This window comes from Orbicella faveolata, unplaced genomic scaffold (genome assembly GCF_042242905.1).
Source record: "Orbicella faveolata isolate gen_17 unplaced genomic scaffold, um_ofav_v1 contig_24, whole genome shotgun sequence".
Lineage (NCBI taxonomy): Eukaryota > Metazoa > Cnidaria > Anthozoa > Scleractinia > Merulinidae > Orbicella > Orbicella faveolata.
Window position 1 is genome coordinate 21,304,009 of NW_028301552.1, and position 19,757 is coordinate 21,323,765.

The 19,757-nt window shown below is 39.6% G+C and overlaps 1 protein-coding gene across 1 annotated transcript; it reads left to right on the forward strand.

Moving 5' to 3' along the window:
• The first annotated feature begins 6,283 nt into the window (after positions 1-6,283).
• LOC110044631 (cartilage intermediate layer protein 1-like) lies at positions 6,284-18,907 on the forward strand. Its single transcript, XM_020750193.2, has 11 exons — positions 6,284-6,424; positions 6,897-6,933; positions 8,697-8,851; positions 10,038-10,221; positions 12,077-12,382; positions 12,710-12,815; positions 13,092-13,246; positions 13,933-14,241; positions 14,838-15,200; positions 16,515-16,720; positions 17,370-18,907. Exons 1-11 carry the CDS (start codon positions 6,371-6,373, stop codon positions 18,672-18,674), a joined length of 3,180 nt encoding a protein of 1,059 aa, XP_020605852.2. The 5' UTR covers positions 6,284-6,370; the 3' UTR covers positions 18,675-18,907.
• The last annotated feature ends 850 nt before the right edge of the window (positions 18,908-19,757 follow it).

A 19,757-nucleotide genomic window follows, 5' to 3' on the forward strand; every position in this document is an offset into this window, starting at 1 on the left:
ATGCGATGCCCCTCGTGCATTTGACCGTTGGTTATTCTTCACTGTACCCGTCATGTTTTCTCGTTTCCATTCGCCGCAATTTTCCTCATGGCCGCCCGTCACTTTTAGCCGGCGAGACCCTGGGCACCAGGGAAAGGTGGCTCACGAGACCAATGATTTGATTGGCTAGATTCTTGGAGTAAGATTTTTCCAAATTCAACACTGGCTTCCTTCCCAAAAATATCCACCCGTTGATCTTGAACTAAAAAGCTTTTGCTCTGCCCAGAGTACCCACAGCCTTGACAAATTTTCTGACTAAAAAGGGACACAGTATTCTGACCGGTAGTAGTATTTCCATATTTCCTAACGAAAAACTCAAATGAAAGGTCTCCGGGTTAACCAGGCCGTTGCGCAACAAAGAACGCGAGCGGTTTGTAATAAGTAATCGTATAAAGGCAAGTGCAATTAAGGATTTACACAACGAGTGATATTGGTAAAAACCTCTCAAAATAGCTCACGATTGTCTGTGTTTGCGATATCTGGGGGGCCTTCAGTTGCTATTTAAAGAGCATTTGACACCCTTCTGCGCGTGTGCCGCAATTTGATTTCTTATCCGACGAAACAGTTTTCAAAGTTGATATTTGTGAGAAAAATACTTCTCCATTGACCTTGCGAGGCGTGTGAAAATAGTAATACCGATATTGAAGAACTGTTTAGTCATCTTCATGAAAGATTTAAACGGCATATTTTGTGTTTTGAGTTGAATACCGTCGAGAAACAAGGTGTCCTCGAGACGGGGTTTTTGAAGCGGCTAGAGACGAAAGCTACTTTCGCCCCGTAGCCGTCTTGTTTCGGAGAAAGAAAAAAAAAAAAAACGAAGAAAAGATGGAAAGACAAGCATTGGGAACTTTATATAGCTGCAAATGTGCATGCAAGTTGGAAGAAAGTAGAGTATGGACTTGTATACGAGCGACACGGCCTTCACACAACATAAATATGATAAATATTCTTTACAAAAACAAGGTAAAGAGCCGGCGGATAAAGAGATTTTCGAAAGGCACGTGAAACTTCAAGCTGACCCGCGGCAAATTCGAGGAGGCGCGTCTATTGGTTAGATAAAATAGTGTCAATCAAGACCGCGCATACACTTTATCATGACAATGGCTTTTTAACAATTAGAGTATGAGCTCCAGATTTCTATTACGTGATAGTTGATGAAGAGGCAGCCTGAGTTAACTACCACGCAAAGAAATCGAGAGCGAATAATCCAATTGACTGAGTGTAAGTCCAAACCGACAAGAAAGCGACTGGATACTCTCCATTGGTGGAAGTGGAAGTCTGAAAGCATAATCTTTTATCAAGTGATAAGATAGTTCAGTTGCAGTTCTGGTCCCTTTTCTGTAGCGCAACGCCACGCTCTCTCACAAGTTTTTTTCATAAAATGAGAAGAACTTTTCTGGGGGAGGGGTTCTTTCCCTCTACTTTAAGTATAATAAAATATGTATGTGCGTAATTAGGAGATTTTTGAGCGCCTTCTATCTGAAATAGTGTATTGATTTAGATTATTTTGGTCTGAAATGTGGGAAGAAGCCATTTTTTCCCCATTAACGCCCGCCTACCAGCCTTTTCTGGTTCGCCTACTAGATCATGTGTAAGAGACCCACATTAATTTTTTGACCTACATTAATTTTAGAGGTCTGGAATAGGGTATCGCCTGGGTCTAGGGTGTGCACGGCAAATCTCATATTTTGATCTAAAATAAGGCAACGATTTCAAGAAAAACGCCACACACACTGCACACACCGCACACATCGCACATATGTATCCCTCCCCACTTCCCTGCTCTCCCTCCAGGTAAAGCTAAAAGGTGCTTTTATCAAAACAGCGTGTAGACTGCTGAAGCAATTATAATCTTTCCACGAGTTTAAGCAGGTCTCGTCAATGATGACCCTGTATTTGGCTCAAGCTCAAGATCGATATTTGTACATGATCCTTTGATATTCAAAACGAATATCGATGGTTTTGTACTTGACAAGTATTTAATCATATTTTACGATCGAATCGATGTCGACAACACACACATTTAGGAACATAAAAAAACTCCCACCTTAAAGTAAAAACATTTGTGCACAATTAAAGCAGTTTCTGCTAGCTTTAGGATGAAGAGTCCAGCCTTCTAAGCTATTTCATTTCTTTGAGGCTGTGAGTTGCGGCGAAATGCACGTAATTTGCTACAGCCAGTTTTGCATTACGTCAAGAAAGAGACTCCTTGGAGATCGTGTTGTGTGTGAGCGGGCGGGGGTCAAGATTACCTTTCACGAAAGAAAAACGATATGTCCTTTCATAATTGATGGGAAGTGAACGTGCAGTTCACGTTTCACGAAAAAATACAGACATGGGGGCGAGTCTTAATCAAGACGTAACATTAAAAAAATACGTCCCTTTGCAACAGGCCACGTTCGATATATCAATATTCTAACATGGATCCGAGGCTTTCGGTTCAAACTTGCAATTCCCAAAAAAGGCTTGGATAAATAGAAAACACGACGAAATATAGAAGTTTGCCCTGAAAGTCTCGGAGCCATGTTAGAACTGACTGGTATATCGAACGTGGCCAATTACCGGAAAGTAAAGTACGTGGTTTTCACGTTTTCTGAGAAAAAGGACACATTTGGAGGCGGCGGGCGTCTAGATCACATTACACGCTGAAAAATGAGCCATGTCACGTTTCAAAGGAAAACAAAATAAGACCATTAACAAATCGTGGGGAATACTTTTTACGCCATCTTTCATAGTCACGTATTCAACCTTTGCGTTTTCATCCGTGTGAAACTGATCGCCCATATTGTTTTGTAACATACAATAAAGCAATCAACAAAATCACTGAAAAACTGAAGTTGATGAATAACGTTACGTAGCATCACCAATTGTAACGCAAGGCTGCGAGAAAATCGATCTAGTGGCACTGAGTCGCGTGGAGGTCAGGCCGGTGGACAAGAAAAAGGCATGTCGGGCAACTGTTATCGGCTTCGACTAGGCGACGAGAAGTTTACAAAGTAGAGTGGCTCAGTTCAAAATTAGTAAATCCATCAGAGCAATATAAGCTAATATAGTTAATGTAGTGTGCACAAAGAAGTGAAAATAAAAAAAAAGATTCACTTGTTTTTCCTTACTTTGTTTTACGACTATATAGCAAAAAGTCAATAAAACAACCCGTATATCTGAATGGAATGACGCGTAAGCCAAATATGACCAAGGTTAATTAGTGTTAACAGGCGGCTCAGATGGCTCTCGATTGGAGAATATTGAAATAGCAAAAAAGCACACATTTTTCCCCTCATAGCTTTCTCTGGAAGCAAGGTAACAAAAGTTTTCATCTGATCTACAGTTCTGAATGTTGACAACAATGGCGCAGGAAAACAACACAATTTAAATGTCAGTTAAACAGAGGAACTACAGTTTTGACGAAAACCGGCCATATTATAGATTTCACCATATCATATCCATGTCTGTCTAATCGACCGACGTTCGGTGTTATTCCCGGATAAGCCGCCGCAATGGGGACTACAAGATGCCTGAGTATGGCGAGCGGTAGATAGACAGGCTGCAATTTTCTCCCAGGCTTTGGGAAATGATGTCATTTATCTTATGTTATTTATTTATATTCCCCTTAAACTTGTGGGATTTTTTTCGTTTTATTCAATTCCCTAAGCCGCGGAGCCAAGTCAGAATTTAATATCGAAAACCCATATAAACCTATTCCTGTCTGATATGGCCAATGTTTACCACAAAAAAAAAAAAAACAAAAAAAACAAACGCACACGCAGAGACCAAAAACCACAAGGACAAAAACGTGACGCGGCGGTCAGTGCATGTATTCCAAATATAGTACTCTCGGTGACTTGAAAATTTCAATGTGCCACATTTTAGAGAGGCTAGAGACTTCATGAGTTCCCTTTCAGGGCTGATGATCAAAGACTTTTGCTGTTGTAGTACTGACCTTTGTCTGTTGACAGTATTCTCTTACTAAGTCGTAAACTGTTTTCATAGAGGGCATTAAGAATACCCTACGCTGCTAGCAATGTAACTTTATCTGTTATACAAGTTTAAAAATCAAAAAGGATCCCTTCAGGCACGTTCAAGAGAACATATGCATGCTGAAATCTGGTGCCAACAGTGTCCCAGAAACTAGGGTCAAAATAACGAAAAAAGTCTATCAAGAAATAATGGGTAGATAAATACGCCGGGCTCTAGGCACACTGCTGGCACGAGAGAAATCTAAGCTAAACATGGAAGGAGGGTTCTAATGACATTATAGATTTAATTTTTACAAACAAAAATAATAATAAAATAATAAAACCAGATGAAGAACGTGCCAAATTGGCATATTGTTTTACAATATCAAGGATATGTGCCGGACATACGGTAGATGAAGGGCAGGAAGCAGAATTTACTCTTAAAACAAGATGTGCACGTGGGTTGCTGGTGGAACCGTAGGACTGTTTGATTTAATATCCGCTCGTAGACAATTTTAAAAAAAAAATACATTAATCGCTTTCAACTAATACATAACTGTTGTTTTCTCTCGTTTATGTAACAAAACAAATGGACGATCAGTTTCAATAGACGGGAGCGCAAAGGTTGAATACGTGAATGGTCCGTTAATAGTCTTTTTTTTTCTTTACCTCCGAAACGTGAAAAGGACCCTCCAAATGCCTCCCTCCATGTGAATCGTGAAAGGGAATATTTTTTTATGTCACGTTCGTGAATTTTACCTAGACCCAAACAACAACAACAACCATCTTTGATTTGTGCTCTTTTAGAATTAAAAATATAGGAAGAAAGATAAATAACAAGAATAATAATGATAATATAATCATAATAAAGATCTTTCAACAGGGAGCCCACTTCACATACATGTGGTTTTCAGTGGGGCCCTGCATAACTAAAATTGCAAAAGCTAAAGAAATAGTAGATTAAAAATAATAATAACATTTAACCATTGTACTAATAGAAATATAAAAAACAGTAAAAAAAATGATAATTAAAAATCAAGAAATACCCCTAATTCGACATTTAAAATTAAAAATACTGATACTGTTCCTAACTTCATCGGGTAAAGTGTTCCATTCATTAACGGCATTGTAAATAAAACGCTTTTGTCCCCAGGAGCGACGGGATGGAGGCTCACAAATGTTGTCTTCACTTCTCGTATTATACCCATGAATATCTTTAAAACTAGAAAAATTAAAATCCCAGTCAATTAAACCATTTAAGGCCTTAAAAATTAAAATTGATTGATTAAAACCCACCTTCCAAAAATGTCAAAAACGTGAAACTCTCACTTTATTTTCTGTCATTTGTAAAAGGACGTGTTCTTTGTGTGTGTGTGTGTGTGTGTGTGTGTGTGTGCGTGCGTGTGCGTGTGTGTGTGTGTGTGTGTGTGTGTGTGTGTGTGTGTGTGTGTGTGTGTGTGTGTGTGTGTGTGTGTGAAACGTAATCTAGAACTACGCCCGATCCCCTTAAGCGCCCCACTTCCCCCACCAGCGAATAAGACAAAGTGGAGTTTTTGGTGACATTATGCAAAACTGATTGTAGCAATTTGCGCAAAGAAATAAAATGGGCTCAACTCTTCATCCTCAAGCTAAGTTTCTGGACTCCGCCATCTAAACCTTTATATGGTGGTGTACAAGTGTTTTACTTCTATGCAAAAGGCGGCAGTTTGCTGATGTTCATAAATAATTTAAGTGTGCTCGATCTCAAAGTATGATTACATAATGCTTCTCAACTGCAAGGCCCATCAATATCTGTTTTGAATATCATAGGATCAGGTACAAATATAGCTTAATATGGAACTTCAGCTTGAGCCAAGCACGGGGTCATCATTTGACGGGCTTCATCCGACTGTGTTTAATCACATCTGTCTGATATCGCGGAAAGTCCGGTGTATGTCTTGAAATCGTTACCTTGTTTCAGCCACAAAAATGTGATTTGCCAGAACAAAAATGGCCCTAAGTGAGAAAAACTTTTAAATGGACTTCAAATTTCAGATTTTAATGAGGCGCAGAAATAGACTTTTTCGAAACGTTCTAGTTTCCAGACCAGAATGCAAAGCTTGAGACAAAAAAATCTATCCGAAATCCCTTAAACCGTATTCTTCGGCGCTGCACGTACATATATAGGGAGGGCAGCTCCTCATACTTTGTGGGAGAGAGTGCGGTAGCGTTACGTGACAGGGGGCCAGAACTTTGCTGCACGTATCAGAAGTCCACTTCCTATTTGGAGAGCAAAGCTGAAGTCGCGTTCTTGTCAGTTTGGCTCTGTATCAAATATCTATTGCTATAAAGGTCGCTGCTTTAAACGGAGCGTTGCATTTAATATCTTGATTGCAATGGTGAAGTTTGCAATTCATATTCTATGTCTAGCCTGGTTGTTGACAGTGACGGTAAGTTGATTAAGAAGTTTATTGCTGTACTCGTACCATTTCGCCTTTAAACATCTCATATTGTTTTTTGCCTCTGAAGACATCTTTCTTCATTCTCGTAACTAGCCACATCCTTTGTTACGAAGATGCGAAATTTAATTGCTGCGCCACAAGGACTTTAGCATTGAGCTTTGAGAGAACATAAACTACGTGTTGTGTGGCTGATTCAAGTGCTCTAAAAGTGTACTTTTTTAAGGATTCTTATGAGAAAACCTCCCCAAGTATACGTGATGATATCTATTCTCTTCCTTTTACTCAGTTCACTGATAATGCCGGCAGTTTAGGCTTACATTGAATCTCATATTGATTTCACGATGCTCAAGATTGCACTCAATCATAACAGTGCGTGTATTGTCATCTTATTGCTCTTCTGTTTCATGTTTGAGTATGCTCCGAGCTGACCTTTTAATGGTAAAACTTACTTCTCTTCTAGGTTCTTTCGTTGCCGGCGGATAAGAGAGGAAAGAGAGGTAAATAAGACTGTAACATATGTCAGGCAGTCCCAGGGGAAGGGGAATACTCCATTATATGGGCTATATAGGTATGTGCGGCCCCATGACCCCAAAGGGTATGGCTTTTTACCCGCTTTGGTCAGAAATAGAGTATCGATTTTGGTCGGTTTGGTAGTTTGGTTTCAAATAGAGTTTGGCTTTTTCACTCTTGTCTTAAATTGGGTATGTTGCGTTTTTAGAAGAAGCTACTTTTTCGTCATTCGAATTTTTGGTCAGGTCATAAAGTGGTACAATGATCAATTTTTACCCTTTGAATTTTTAGACTAGTCACATAGAATTCCAAGAAAGATTAAAAACACCTTTTGCTGTTTGCAAATATCTGCATTGGTTTTTGGAGATATCTAAGTTTAAAAATTGTTTAAAATATGCAAAAGAAAGGAATGATGACGTCAAACACTCAAGCAAATATTAAATCAAGAATATAAATAGAGCCATCTCCGTCAATTTGCGACAGAAACCATTGGCACTTAATAGGCTTTTAGTTCCACATGCAATGCAACACACCTATGGCTATAAAAATTTCAGTTCCTATGGCAACTCGCTCTTTCCCAGACCCTGCCAACCATATTTCAATATTTTAGTGATTTTTGGCTCAAAAAACATTAAACAAGGCCATGAACTCGAACTAACTTATTTATAAGTTTGGTGGATCATGCAGACAAGGAACCATTAGCAAATATCAATATAGCGCAGTATGTATGTTGTCATGGTAACAACAATGCTAGGTTTATATTGTGGAGCATCTCCAGTAGAATCATGCTCTCAAGAATCAAATATTTCTGATTCAAATTGGCTGAGGTATCTTTATTCATCATATTTGATCAAAATCCGGTTGAGTTTATGACGTCATCGCTTAGCTTATGTGCATATTTTAAAAATTTGAATATCTCTGGAACGAAAAGAGATATGTAAAAATAGCAAACAGCGTTTTTCTTCTCGTACAGACTACTTGTATATGTTTTAAAATGGCTTAGATAGGAAAGACGCGATTTTCGTCATAGTACCACTATAAATAGGGTAGGGAAAATCACGGATTTTGAAAAGTGGAGAAGGCCCTGGGGACGAGGTTGTGGTCTGGGCCGCATACTCCCACCCGAATTTCTGGGAGTACGTCCCCCGGGCAGGCAGTGTTTTGGTCGTGGACACACTATGTAATTATCTAGCTCAGGCAATTTGTCAATTTAGCCAATTGTGCCGGAGTAGATCGCAACTTGCATAGACAATACATGATTTGATATAAATTGTGACGTTTTCTTCGTCTCCGGTTGGGGCACGTGTCTTGTCATACAAGATATGACAGGACGGCCGCAACAAACGATGATTTCCCGCGCTCCACAGCAAATTTTCTGGTGTTGTTGTTGTTGACGGGTTCTTTTTTAGCTTTGCTGGGATAATACTTATAATATACTGTTTTAAAATGAATGAGCCTTGTATGCGTCGTATGAAAATAGCATTGGTTACTAAGGAAATTCATGTAACGCTTAGTCATAAAGTCTGATCGTTGCTCAAGTAGACATAAAATAGCATTTTTACTACTTTATAATGCCTGATGCTCCAATTATGGCTACCATGCTTCAAATTGTGCCTAAATTATTCATGTTCAATTACGGTTAAGGACCTTTAAGTCATAATGTCTCTTTGCTGTTGACGGTTTCTTACGCCCGATTCTTTTTCATGGTGAATGCACCTTGTCAATACGATTGCTTCCTTTAATACCAAAGCCGCCAATGGATGCCCAAGTGATGAGCTGTCTAACTTCCCCTCCAAATACACTGAAGATCTTCAAAAGCGAGTTCTGGACAGAATTGTCTTCGTGGGAGTCAACAAAAGAGATTGGTTAATAAAACAGCGGAACTTCAAAAGAAGGCTCACAGGGGTGAGTGGCAGATTGAGCCTGTGATTTGAATTGATCTCTTTGGTCATGAATAAAAACATTTTAAAAAGAGGGGAAAATGGACCATGCTCTCTCTCTCTCAACATTTGAAAAATAATTGATTTTAACAGGGTCTCTTTAGACCTCGTCATTATAATCATAAACTTTGTTTAGCCTTGAATTTACCGAGAAGAATCGCTGCTAATTTTGTGAGGTCTGTACACATGACCGAGGTAAAGATTCTTCCGTACAGACCGACTAGCTCGGTTAATAAGACGTTTATTATACGGCAAACAAAAACAATTTAATTCGTTTAATGTAACTGGTTTGTACTAACTGACATTTTGCTTGCGAACGGCGATGAGCTGAATTTAATTCTGCCTAAGTTTGCTCGTCCTCTTTACTTTTTTCTTCTCATCAGGCTTCTTGGCACTTCCATAAATATATATTGTTAGAAGAGAATAGTAAATGATTTTTCATTTTATTTTGCAACTTTTTCACTGTGAAACATTACCGGTCTAGATGTCGGTCTAGATGGAAAAATCTAGACCGCTTTCAATATTGATTTCAGCCAATCAAATTCTTGAATTTGGTAGTTCTCAGTCCTTTTGAGACAGAGCCATATAATAAAGGACAATATTAATTTGCAGAAGGTGTTAAAATCTGTAACAGTGCGATATTGATTTGGAAGTGCATTCCAGGATTTAGCTGCCCGTTAACTAAAAGAATTAAGGCCATAAGTAGTTGTACATATTTTAGGCAGGGTTAGAATATTAGTTCCTCTAAAGGAATAAGTGCTGGTTCGCACACTAAACAAATCTTTTTAAGTATTTAGGGTATTTGACAAAATTGAAGATATTAAAAGAAAAATATTTAGCACGCCCCTGTTGGCCCAGTCTGTAGTTCCCGCTCTTTTACAACAAAGACTTACATTGATACAGTAAATATGTCTCCCACGCTACTTCTTTTTTCAATGAAGCCTGAATTTTGCCATTACTTTCAAATCAACTTAGAATAAAAGAAGGCAGATCAAAAATTTCCTTTTTGTTAATATTTCGATCTTGGTATGTTGTTACATGTTAATTATCCGAGTCGATCTCAGTGAACCACGTGCTCCTAATGTTATGCCACTCTGCTGTTAAACGGCACAAACATTCACCTACGCTAAACAGCTGGGATTTTCTTGCAGTGGGTATTCCAACGACTGGATAAAAACAGAGATGGTTTGGTTCACTACAACGAAGCTGTGACGGGAAGATGGAGTCTGCGAGGTTCAAGAGTGTGCCAGATAGCTTTCCTTCAAGAGTGTGATAAGGATCAAAGCAAGAGTGTGTCAAAGACGGAATGGCTGAATTGCTTCCAAATCACTCCAGGTGACAATATTGAAATCAATGACTATCAACAGGAGCCATAATCGGGGACGGAGACCGTAAGCCTTGGGATCCGCGCGTACCTATGATATGGGACAATTTTTCTATTTTTAGAACAAATTGCGCCATCCTGACGTCATATATCCGCGCGGATCCACGCACATGTCGGGGGCTCTCGCGGGGATGTTGTCACGTTGCGTGATCAAATGGTGAGAGTTGAGACACCTTGAGAAATTATCTTGCATATTTTTCACAGCGATGGCAGGGAATAAGGCAGGGAATACGAACCAGGGCGCTTATATGTAGCTCTATGCGCTGAGCTTATGGAAAAGGTGGGTTTTTTAGGGTCGAAGACAAGACTTCAATCTCGCGCTAGGAATGAATAATAAATAAGATCTGCTCGCGCTAATTGTAAGCTTACGCGTATGTTTTTGCGTTTGTTCTGACTTACGAATATAGCAAGAAAACTCTCTACTCAGGGTATCGAGTTAATTTGTGAGTTTCTCAGACAATGGTTAATCATAACCAAAACCTGTTTTGATGGTTTCTTATTGTTTCTGCTTGTTTGGTGAGTTTGCAAAAGTTTTTGAAAGGAAAGTCTGACGCGTACAATTAGCTCATTTGCATAGTGCAGCTCGTGCACTTTCAGGTCCGAGTCGGTGTTTTCGATTGTCAACAAATCTTGACAAAGATTTCTTTAGTTATCTTTTGTGCTGAGATGCTGCAACAAATTTCACGAACGCAAAAAAGGCTACTAACATCATGTGTGTTTCTTCAACATAAGCATAGTGAAGTTTTACACTGCGAAAATGAAAATAGACAAGAAGTTTTGATAACTCGATCAACAAAATCGAAATCGTTATTCGAAGTTGATTAAAGAAAGCGTCATCGTAACTTTGCTGATTATTTCTGCTTTATTTACATATTTTCAGCGTAGCTTTTAATATGTTGTCAAACATTTATCAATCTTAAACATATTCAAAAACTATAGCGTTTTTGTTTGAGTTCGATGTACGCTTTCACACGAAAGTGCGGCGGAAGTACAATTTGTCATGTTTACTGACTGTACAAAACACGCATCGGCGGGCGCTCTCATTCATCGACAACAGAGAATTTACTGGATTTTTACGCGAATAAAACTGAGCAGTATCTACGGACGTAGCGTTTGTGGGCCTTGATGAAACATCAAGCGTTGCTTACAATTCAGGCGAACCTCAAACTGACCAAACTAGCAATTATTTTGTTTTACTTTTCAGTCGCGATAGACTGGCAATTAAATTCCTCGCAAGCGTGTGGCAAGAGGAGCTAGGAAACTATGATGTCCTGAAGCTCTGCTATATCAAAATATATGCAGCTAGTTTTTTGCTGTGTAATGGAAAAGCTTTTAATCTTCAACATATGTGAAATTTAAAGTGGAATAATGTACAGCTCATGTAAAAGAAGCATCCGTCGGAACACAGCTTGGTCAGCGATATACGTATATAAGCTTAACGCGGAACATACCTAAATTCGACACTGTCTTACTTCACTCAAACTGGAGCAGCTTACGACGAAAATACTTAAGAAAAATTCCAACAGACGTAAACGCGTTGAGTTGTGCGCGCGACATCCACAAAATTCCTCGCAGCATGTACGCGCGTGTGCCGCAGGCGATGGCGCAATTTGTTCTAAAACTAGAATTATTGTCCCATATCATGGGGACAACCCCAATACTAGAAATGACGCGCGCTTACGGTCTCTGTCCCCGATTATGGCTCCTGCTATCAATCAGGACAGTAGATTGTGGAGTCTCGATTTACTTGGTTGTGTTGGTAATAATATGCTAACCTATGTAATAAATTTCCTCTCTTCTGGTTAGATTGCAATAAAAGCTGTACCCGTGGTCAACTTGACACTGTGCTTTGTCAGTGCAAGTGTCCTCCTGATGGTGTTATCCAAGGACGGGTAGTGACGTCATCTGGAGCCCCACTTCGGGATGTCGGCATTTTATTAGAACTCTTCCCTTACACAGAAGTGGCAAGAACCAATAAGAGTGGGCACTTTTCAATCAGTGACAGGTGTGAAAATAAATCATATACAGTGAAGAAGAACGACTACATTCCACTTCGACTTGAGGGTGGCATCAGAGGTGCCAATCCGCTATTGATCCAGCTTGAAGATGCAGGTATGTTGATGGTTTGCGACCCTGACAATAACAGTTTTAATAAGCATGTATTTCAATTATTTCAGGTTTCCCAAGATGCACCTTGGTTGACTAGATAGATCAAGTAACACATGTAAAGGACTTACGAATGTGTAAATCTAAATAGTAATAGAGTTTTTTATCGCTTAGCATCATCGCTCAGTGTAGTTCATCGCTCGCTATTGAACACTCGAAATGTGGTGGAGAAAATCAGTATTACCACTCACTAATTAACTTTAGGCCTAATAGATGATTTCTGCCAGCCTGGTTATATGCACAGCATCTCGCTGGACTTCCTTTCTTTTTCAGAGCCAGCTTACATCACTAATAATCCTAAGAGCAAGACGCGTATTGCAGGGCAAAGTGTGAATTTCACTTGTGAGGCAGAAGGGACACCACCAATTGAAATCAGCTGGTAAAGCACTAAATCATAGTTACGTCAACGTGGACATTTGGCAATGAGTCAAAGTGAATCTTTGTGACAAATTAAACGTATAGAGCTCTGAAGGATTTACGTGAAACACATAGACTTTGTTTGAAGTTACAATTCCAAGGAGTATTAAGTATCTCCTAACAGGAGGTGTTCTGAGGTAGTGTTAGGCTCGATGGAGTTTTGTTAGTTTAGACGTTTACGATCCTGGAAGAAATAGCTGGGTGGTGTGTACATCATTTCTATTTTTGCTTCTTTAAGGTACCACAATGGAAGGCGTTTACCGGGGTTAACCGTGGGAATGAGATCGAGCTTGTTCATTACAAATGTAAATAGAGTTCAAGGTTTGTACACCTGCAAGGCTACAAACGATTACGGATCAGAGATGTCCTCTCCTGGCGAGCTAAAGATAAAAGGTAACACGATTTTTTCAACGGTTGCTTATAGCTGAAATTCTTGAGAACAGTCATGGCATAAGCATGGAGTGCCACGTGTTTTCACGTGTTTTTCTCATTGAGTTATTTTCCTTTTCAGTTGCATTTCGTCTTACTATTAATATACAAAGCAGATAAGAAAAGGTCATTTGTGGGCACAATTAGATGAAAATGGCCCTACCACCTGTGCACATTTCCAAAACATCCGATAAATACTTTGGTGTAAGGGGGGAATTGAATGTTACCTTTTGTCATGCCATTTGGTGGGATTCTCTAGCATGATTCAGCTCTTATTATCCGTTCGAGGTTTCACACAATGATAAAATACTATCACAGGTTTGGATTGAAAGGTCCTCCCATGGAATTCTAAGAGTTTTTGAGTGATTTTTTGAGATTTATGCATGTTAAAAGGCAACAAAAATGAAACCGGGTGGATTTACGGCTTTTAGAGTAAATATATGTAAACGAAAATTATTAAGATTGAATGAAGATTGAAAATGAGATTTTTAACTTAATAACTTTTATTCATCCTTCTACCCTCATTCTGTTTCATTAAACCGCAAATGCACGGCCCCATTACTCTTTAGCACGGTCTCAATTTGACAACCACGTATTAGCTAAAGCTACAAAATAAAAAAACGTTTTTTTTTTATGTTCTTGAAATCCAGAGGAAATCTTAGACACCTGCAACCGAACACCAAGCAGTCACATCATAAAACTTCCACAAGGATGCCGTGAAGGGCTCACGGGCAAGAACACCTTGGATATTGGCCAATGTTCTGATGAACCGTGTTCTCAGAGTTCATCCCTTTCGCAAACTTGCGCCGTTAATGAAGATTGTTGTTGCAGCCCTAGAGGCAAGGACTACCAAGAGAGGGTTTTGATAACTTGTGACGGACGTTACAGCGAAATGATATTTTACCGTGTCAAAGAATGTGGCTGTAGCTCATGCGTGAAAAGGGAAACCGCAATAAAAGGTGAACAGCTAGTCATTACCGTTAATGTTACTGTGCTCAATTGTTTAATTCATAATCGTATTAACGTAAATTACCGTTCTTTCATATCTCTAGTATAAGCTACGAGGGAACTATTGCTTAGCAACTCAGCTTCACACACACAGAAAATGATAATTAACCTTTAGTTACCCTCGGCAGTGTTTATAGCACAAATGCTAGTAGGCCGAGCAAACAACTGAAACATATAATTCCAATCGAACGTAGCATTGTTAAGAATCCCTTTTGGCCGGAGGAAAACCAGTTAGTTATTTACAAGCAAGCATGGCCAAGGATCTGAACTCTAGTCTGCCTGAAAGTTCAGAAAGTGGTCAGAACTCGAACCAGGGACCTCTGGATTGCGAGTCCGACACGCTGACCACTCGGCCACGTTGTCTCCAACTACACCCAGTTATGCTAAGTAATTTTCGTTTAGCTGGTCGTTTTCATGAAATTTTTCTTTGTTGAGAAAAGGGTGGTAATGAGTTGCAGAAGGTAAAGGGAACTTTAACAGTTTCACGGTACTTTTTCTGCCTGGTTCAAAGGACTCATCACCAGAAAATTCTGACATTGCCTTACAGGAGAAGTTGTAGGTGGCCATAATCAAGTCCCAGTCAAGAACGTCAAAGTTATCTCCAGAAATAAAGTAGTTGATAGGACCAACGAAGAAGGAAAATTCTCCTTCGTTGTGACTGACGACGTGGACCGTTTGACAGTCACATTTCAAGATCCAGCAGATCAATTTTCTGACACTACCCAGACCATGCCATTTCAGAGGGGCAGAACTGTAGTCCACCGGATATTACTACAGAAGGAGGACCCACCAGTGACATTCGACAGTAGCAAAGACCTAAGGGCGCCTCTGGGTCATGCTGGGGACAACATGGCGGAACTAGAATTGCCAGCTGATAATCTGCTGGATAAAGATGGAAAGCCATTTAAAGGTGAATTTCAAACCTAGGCGTTTGTGAAAAAGCTATGTTTGCTTGTAACTGCAAGCGCACACAATTGCCTAAACGCTGTTTTGTTTTTGTTTTTGTTTTTGTTTTTTCTTTCCTTCTCTCTGGTCTACATTTCTCGTATTCCCCTGTTTTCTCTCATGTTTTAGTAGAACTCTACCAGTATACTAATACAAATGCTCTAATCTGATTGGCTGAGCGATTGCACACTATCAGCCATTAGTGTACAGTGGCTTGGTGTGGTCGACAAAATTGCAACGTTTCCTCGTTTCTCCAAAGTTTTGAAAGAACATTTAGAAACAAATGGATAATCAAATTCCTGACAAGACTAAAAGGAGGGCATTTACGGTTTCTTGAATAGAAAAACCTCGAAATTTTTGAAAGAAACTGACAAGCGCACTTACACAACTGCACAAATGTCAAATTGACAATTCACTCCGCACGAATTCTCTAAAGCGTGATGTTTAATACTAAGATCAGAAATAAATGGAATCGTTATTTGAACTAGATTTCAGTTAGAATTCTACTAAAACAATTAAATTATTCGCTCTCGATTTCTATGAGAAATCTCGAGCTCATAATCTAATTGTTGTTAAATACTCGGGGTACTAAACGACGGTTTTCTTTAAAATGTCTTAAACGCTCTTTTCGTCCTGGTCCACATTTCTTACAGTTTCCTGTTTTCTCTAGTGTTTGGTCGACTGCACTGATCGACGGTATTATTTTCAATGCTTTAAAAGCCTGAATTACGTACGCTTAAGGCTATTTGGAATTTTTATCTCTTCGGTCATTCTAGGGGATCTTATATGTTCTAGAGGATCTTATATGTTATATGTATAACATGCATCAGCTGAGGTGACGATTCTTTTAAGGGGGAAGGGGATTAAAGGCCTATCGAAAAGATAATTTGTGCTCTTGAAAATTTTAGCCTTAATTTCGGCGCTTGTAATACGTGTAAATTTTCCCCATCTGTAACCATCCTTGTTCCTTTATTGTTTATTTTTTTCTCTTTGGTGTTTTTCTTACTTATTATACTACTGTTTTCTGGTTTTCTGCAATATCATTTAAATATAATTTTGTGTTTTGCCAAAATATCTCAAAATACCTTGACTGAACTCCTTTAATTTACAATCGGTTGCTGTTTCAAAACGTCACGATCCTCGGCCATTTATTTTTCTCTGCACTTTAACATGACACCAAACAAAACATATGAGAAGCAATGAGAAAAAATGAAACATGAAGAGTGCAATGCCGGTCAAAGGAGCTGGAATAAGACATTTTGATCTTTCTTTTCCACAGGTAAAGCAAAGCTAAAGGTCAGTTTAAGAGATCGAAGAAACTCCAGTGACGTATTCTCTATGCCTGGAGATTTCACAACAGTTGACCAATCAGGAAGTGTTCAGCCTCTGAAAACATACGGGATACTTAAAGTTAAAGTTGAGGACGAGAACAATGAGAAACTTGACCTTGCAGGAAATATGAAGATTTACCTCGATGCTGATAAGGTTTTATGTGACTCAATTGATAGTACCACTGTTATATTTGTAAATTACTGTACTTTAGATAATTTAAGATTGTAAAATGTACCCGTTAATTCAGTTGTTTTACTGCAAGAGAGTTTTAATAAGCTACTTTTATTTTTACTTTTATTATTATCAATATTATAATGGAAAACCCTATGAGTAGCGCTAGCTAGTATATAGATGCTCTTGGACTAGTTTGCCATAAATATGATAAGCATGATCTGGAAAAAGCCAGGGGAAAAGCCGAGGAAAATTCTTTTGTTACCAATCTTAACCCTCAAGCGTGCGCAGGACGCAGGACGGGCTGGGAGGATCAATCTGCGTTATTTTCAATCCAACGGGTTGGATTCAAGAGGACGTCGTGTGACGTTCGTCGTTTCAAGAACATCCATCTTATCGCGTAGAGCATCCCGAGGGCTAAATATGCTTTACTACAAAGATAAATCAAGAGACCTTCACTCACTCCTCCCTTCCCCAGCGTCCCTGTACTAAGCTTGGAATACGAGTTTAGGCAGCTTTCAAATACCTCCGGGTTAATTCGTCTCCCTGCCTTTTTACTATACTTTTTTTACTTTACTTTTTTCCTCTCTTTCCTACTTACATTTAAACTACTTTTTCCCACCTCCCAAAGATTACCTTACCAAGGAATTCTTCTGGAGAAATGGCGCCATGGTTGTGGTGGCTTGATGAAAAGACCGGAAGATGGCGACAAATGGGAGAAATGAAGCCAGCTGATACTTCAAGGACCAAACGAGCAGAAGGTGGCAGGAGGTTTTATGTCGGGGACATTCAAACTGACAAAATATCATATATCAACATCGACATCCAGTGGAAACGCTGTTACGTTCGAGCTCAGGCTTACACTAGGACCAGTGAAGACACGCAACCCGTCATTGAAGCCGAAGTCACGTTGATTGGCAAGGAGAATGCCAATGAGGAACAGTATTATGGATATACCAAGGCGATCACCGATAGAAACGGAATAGCTTGTATTCCAGCTTGGTGCGATTCTTACGTCGTTTTACAATCAAGGAAGGTGTCGAATAATGTAGACGGCAGTGAGCGTGTCTCTCAGTTAAATGCCGATGACCAGGTAACCCTGGTGAAGCTGTCGCCTCAGTTAGAAGCATCATCTATTCTGGAAGGGAATAAATCGACTTCGTATCAGTTCATAGCAAAAGTAACTTCGCAGGCAGGGCCCATATTCGCTGGAGACGAGATGCACAAGTGTCGCGATGTCAGTGACACTTTGGTGGCGTTTGCATTTTACTTGGAGGAGAAAGAAATCGAAGTAGATGCGTTCGATGATTTTGGTTCCTTGCCACCTGGCCACCCACTGTCATGGTACACGATGGATGTTAGCAAACCAAAGCAGGAACCGAACAAGTGTTTCATGAAAATGAGAACTGTAATCTGGGATGGAAAACAATTTCCTATGGTATCAGTACAAAGTTTCACACCTAACCAGCAGATCAGGTACGGATTTTCCATAAAAGAGCAAACACCCACTCAGGAAACACGAACTGTGGATGGTTACTGGAATTTGGTAGTGGCTTATGCTTGTGTCGAATACAGATGCAGCGAAATAGACAAAGACACGTTTCTTGTTGTAAATCTTCTCCCAGATTACTGTGTGTTTCCGCGACCGATTCCTCCTCTCCGTCTCAAGAAGCATCAGTATGAAAACTCCACTTTCACTTTCACCTCGCAAAGAAGTACAGGCTTCTATGCTCCATTTGATGTGTCTGACGGTAAATTAGGATTGTATGCAGGGCCTGGGAAAATTGCAGAAGAGCGGTGCAAGGCTGGGGGAGAAATTGCTGTAGGAGAGGGCGTAAGAAAGATAACAAGCGCTGGATACGCAGTGGAAGCCGCTAATGCAATTGAATGCAATCCGGATTCATATCCCCCATGGGCGGAATGGGAGGATCGATAGGAGGGCATTGGTCCAAATGGAGACTTTCTTCCTTGTCAATGAATAACTCTCATTGAAATGGTTCTTCTAATTGCATCGAGAAAAAAATAATTAGCGAGTGGTAGAAGACAATTTTTAGTGCTCAGCGTGTGTTGTTAAACCCACGAGAATTGGGCCTCTTTAAATTTGATTCATTTTAAAGTTGTATTTTAAGCTTTTGATTTTGATTTCAATTTTCTTGATTTTTATCAAAATACTTTAAAAAAAAATAAAAAGTATTATTCAGTTCGCTAATTTCAGAAGGCATATCTCCTGTTTTGTTGTAAAATTGAAATATCTTCCCACTGTCCTCGCTTATGTGTTCAGGAGGTTGGTGGGCACAATCTTTTAAAATCACCGATGATGGTGTCACGCAAAATAGAAATCATGGGATTGAGAGGGAGTGCGTTCGTTTGGGATGATCCGGAACAGGATCCATAATCCAAGCTAAGTTCAGTCTCGGATTATGGTACATTAAAGGTACGGATGGATCTTTAAGTGCGTTGCTTTGAGGTTGTCTATTACCTCAAGCGGTTTTTTTTTTCCGTTTTGGCTTTTTTCTGGACCAACACGAATTCGACGCACATAATCGTGCAAAATAGATCAAGAACAATATCCAGCAATCCTGACGGAACAAGCGTGGCCAATAACAGTTTTATTACGAGCTAGATTACCGTTTGCTTGCGAGACCAAGTGGTCCGTCACGCAGAGGGGTTAGCTCATCTTGCTCGTTCGGGGAGTCAGCCATTAAAAGTGAGACTTAATTTAAACCTTACGTTTCAGTGGCGTCGAATTTCTTTGTAAGAGTCTCATAAAAACTCGTCGAAATCGCTTTAAAAATCGCACCGCACGCTCATCGAAGTAACAATGTAGGACACTTCAATTTTAGTATACTCCAATCAAGTTATACAAGCGAGATTTGTCTAGCCTGAACCATATTTGCGTTTGAGTTAAGCAACAAAGCACTTTTTCTGTGTTTACATAGCCTCATCTAAACACGAGGGGGTTCGTGGAATTCGAGACAGTTATGCAAACCCGAGACGCAGTCGAGAGTTTGCATAACTT